The sequence below is a fragment of the Octopus bimaculoides genome, chromosome 18, assembly GCF_001194135.2.
Source record: "Octopus bimaculoides isolate UCB-OBI-ISO-001 chromosome 18, ASM119413v2, whole genome shotgun sequence".
Lineage (NCBI taxonomy): Eukaryota > Metazoa > Mollusca > Cephalopoda > Octopoda > Octopodidae > Octopus > Octopus bimaculoides.
Genome location: NC_068998.1, coordinates 19,701,247 through 19,705,446, shown reverse-complemented (window position 1 = coordinate 19,705,446; position 4,200 = coordinate 19,701,247). Strand labels below are relative to the sequence as shown.

At 36.6% G+C, this 4,200-nt stretch overlaps 1 protein-coding gene across 1 annotated transcript in view; it reads right to left on the bottom strand.

Moving 5' to 3' along the window:
* Positions 1–4,200, bottom strand: part of LOC106881049 (general transcription factor IIF subunit 1) — a 19,694-nt gene that overhangs the window by 11,375 nt on the left and 4,119 nt on the right. The window contains exon 5 of the mRNA XM_014931257.2: positions 281–451. Within this exon, the coding sequence (XP_014786743.1) occupies positions 281–451 (171 nt within the window). The remainder of the gene's footprint in view (positions 1–280; positions 452–4,200) is intronic.

Genomic DNA, 4,200 nt, shown 5'->3' with positions numbered 1-4,200 from the left:
ATATATATATATATATATATACTTACGATGGTCTTCTTTCAGTTTCTATCTACCAAATCCACTCACAAGGCTTTGGTTGGCCTAAGGTTATAGTAGAAGACACTTGCCCAAAGTGCCAAACAGTGGGAGCGAAGTCAGAACCATGTGGTTGAGAAGCAAGCTTCTTAGCACACAGCCATGCCTGCACCAATTATGTATCAGACTATTTATTATATAATATTTAGAAAGAAAACTGTCATCAAAAGTCTCAGAACAGGGTTTTAATAAGAAAATCACTCACTTTTTAAATTCTTCTTCTGCCTCTTCAGCATTTAGATATTTGTATTTGATGATAGGATTGAAGTTATACCAATGTTCAACAGGAAAAGCTTCAAACGCACCATCAGCACATTGGGTGAATATGAAATAAGAGGTATTGTCAGAGATTGTTCCTTCCCTCACACCTTTGAATCTGAAATTACAGCAATAACATTATAAAAAAGAACAATCATTTCAGCAATTTTAATTTATGATTTCTATATTACTTTATTTATTTACTAATGTGAATGTTGTTTCTTTTAAAGGTTAAATTTAAGTTTTTAGAAGGAAAACAAACTCAAATAATACAGGTATAAAATTTAATATAATATATTAAAGAAGATTATAAAATCACAAGATTGCTGGTGCCACATAAGCAGCATTGGTGTTGGTTCCACAAAGAAAAGCACCCAGTACACTCTGTAAAGTGGATGCCATTAGAAAGGGCATCCAGCCATAGAAACCATGCCAAAACAGAGTCTGGTGCAACTCCCTGGCTTGTAAGCTCCTGTTAAACCATCCAAACCATGTCAGTATGGAAATTGGATGATGATGATGACTGTTAATTTACCAACAAAAGTTATTGCATCAATCCTGAGGGGATGGAAACAGCAGATAGTTTACAGGGTAATTATTGAAAAAAGGAGTAAAAGAGTAAAACCCCCCTTCAGTCACAAATGATCAAGGAATTGCACCTAGAAAGTTCCCTTCTTAGGCAAAAGTCTGGGCAAGGTTGTTTGTGGAGGACCAGCAGTCACTCATGCATTCCAGCCTCCCCTCTCCATGCCACCAAGGGAAAGACAAAGGACAATGCAGCTTGGCACCAGTGACATTGCAACTCATTTCTACTGATGAGTTAACTGGTGCAACGTGAAACAAAATGTCTTGCTTAAGAACACAACACATAGCCCAATCCAGGAATCAAACTCACAACCTCACGAGTGTAAACTTGATGCTCTAACCACTAAGCCAGGCACCTTCACTAATTATTATATAGACTTCTAGTAAATGATAGGAACATAGCTCAAGCCATATTGAAGGACTAATCTCTCATTTTGTCTCAAATTGGTGTTTATAATGTTAAGCATTATGATGAAAACATCTTTAACCCTTTAGCATTCTGAGTAATCTGAATGCTTAAGGGTTAAAGAATTAGAAGAATGATGGTTCAATACCAACCTGGTATCAATTCTTGTTCTTTATAGAATAGAAATTTAACCTTCAGATTACTCTGTCAAAATTTAATGCTTATTTATTCACATTGGTTTCAATTAATCGTGCAATATCTAGTAGCTCTGAGATTTCAATGATGTAACAGTTATTATGGATAAGAGCATAGGCTATTAACCTTCGGATTCTGAGTCCAATCCCAAGCAGGGACTTGGGAAATAATATCAACAGAAAAATAACATCAGCAAAAAAGAATACCTTAGGAATGCGAACAGAGTACCCCATTAGTCAAATAAAAGGTTGGGTTCGAAATTCCACCAGAAGACCTGATGAAGGCTGGAGAATACATCAGCTGAAACATTGTGGAAACAACAAACAAGGTGAGGACACCTATCAGTCCATTGTAATTAATGTGACAGTTGTTTTCAGAATTTTTAGAATAACATTATAGGGTAGATGTGAGAGGCCAAGTTTGACCTGTTTGAACATAAAGCAGGCAGAATATTTGGGCCGATATGAATGCTTTAAATGCTAAAAGGTTAAGACATTATATAATACTACAGAATTCAGTTATATAGTGAACAAATATCAAGATATTTAAGCTTACACATGTAAATAATGAGATAATGTGAGCTACAATGTGGTTGTTTCACCTGCTAGAAACAGTGACCAAATGCCCTGATATATAAAAAAAACAAAAAAAAAACAGGAAGGTCATACAACAAATGTAAATCAAGTATTGATAACCATAACCGATTACCAATGATAGGAGGCTGAAATATACAAAAGACAAAAAAGGAAAACCGTTACATGTATCAGCAGTGTTTTAACATTTACTTTTCCATGCTTGTTTGGTTCGGATGCAGTTTAGTGAAGCAGATTTTCTAGAGCTAAATGCCCTTCTTCTTGCCAACCCTCACCTGTTTCCAAGCAAAGTAATATTCCCCCATAGCCAGACGTATTTACAAAGAATATTGAAAATGAATGACACTGCTTATATGAGAGTGACGCTCATATACGGCTATCATGTGATGTTAAGACAAGGAGACACAAACATACACACTCACACAGATATATATATACATACATACATATATATATATATATAATGCAAGAGAGTTAGGGGTTGAGGATTTCTGTTTATTCTCCTAATGTACTTTATATTTGTAACCCCAATTGTTAATATAACATAGTTTGTCATAAACATTTGTATTTTGTGGTTTTTGTCATTTTAGTTACAAAATAAGTTAATTAATTCAACGGAATACACTCTCTACAAGTCGTTGAGTACAGCATATTCTCCTCCATTTTTTTAATTGCTATATATATATATATATATATATATATATATATATATATACATGATGGGCTTCATTCAGTGTTTCTGTCTGCCAAATCCACTCACTTCAGGTCAACCTGAAGCTATAGTAGAAGGCACTTGCCTAAATTGCCACACAATGGGACTGAACCTGGAACTGTGTGGTTGGGAAGCAAACTTCATAACCACACAGCCACACTTACACCTAAAGGCATGTATCTTTTATCTTTTACTTGTTTCAGTCAGTAGACTGTGACCTTGCTGGAGCACTGCCTTGAAAAAGTCTTTAGCCGAATGAATTGACAGCAGGATTTACTCTTTTGGCCGAACTGCTTACAGGGACATAAACAAACCAGCACAGGTATTTTTTCAGTCTCCATCTACGAAATCCACTCACAAGGCTTTACTTGGCCCCTGGCTATAGTAGAAGACACTTGCCCAAGATGCCATGCAGTGAGACTGAACTCAGAACCATGTGGTTAGGAAGCAAACTTCTTACCACACAGCCATGCCTGCACCTATGACTAAACAAAATTAACATCATCATCATTTAACACCTGCTTTCTATGCTGGCAGAGGCTGGATGGAGCTGGAGTTCAGGTGATTATTATGTGGCACCGGCACCTGAAAGGACAAGCCTGTATGTGTGGAAGAGAGCAATTTTACTTTGCTTGACGCATCAAAATTATGGAGACAGATGTGATCGTCTGATTTTCCATTGCAAGTTTAAAAGAAGCCAGCATGGAAAACAGACATCAAATGATGATGATGACAATGAAGTTGTAATAGATCAAACAAGCTCACTCAATCTATGCAGTAAAAATGGACGTTTAACCCTTTAGCATTCACTTATTTATTCACAGTTTTGAATTAATCATAGCTTGGAGGGAACCTGTGGAAGAGATAGCCCCAGGAAGACATGGGATGAGGTGTGAAGCATGATGTTCAGATACTGAGTTTTATGGTCGCAATAACAAGTGATTGAGACCTTTAGCAATTTGCTGTGCTTAAGAAGACACGTCAAGCCAAGTGAAATCATAGTTGTGGCCAGTGTTGGCGACACATAAAAGGCACCCACTATACTCTTGGAGTGGTTGGCATTAGGAAGGGCATCCAGCTGTAGAAACCAGCTTACCAGTCCCAGTCAAATTGTCTAACCCATCATGGAAAATGAACACTAAATGATCATGGTAATTGTTTATTTTGAAAATAACATTGTAGGGTAGGTGTGAGAAGCCAAATCTGGCTGGTTTGAACAAAAAAAAAAACAGAATATTTAGGCCAGATATGGCTGGTTTAAATACTAAAGGGTTAAAGTTACTCAGTACCTTTTGCAGTTCTGTTTTGATCCAATTTTCATATGCCATGGTTGATCCTCAGGTTTGTATTTCTTTAGCATAACACCATACTTCTTA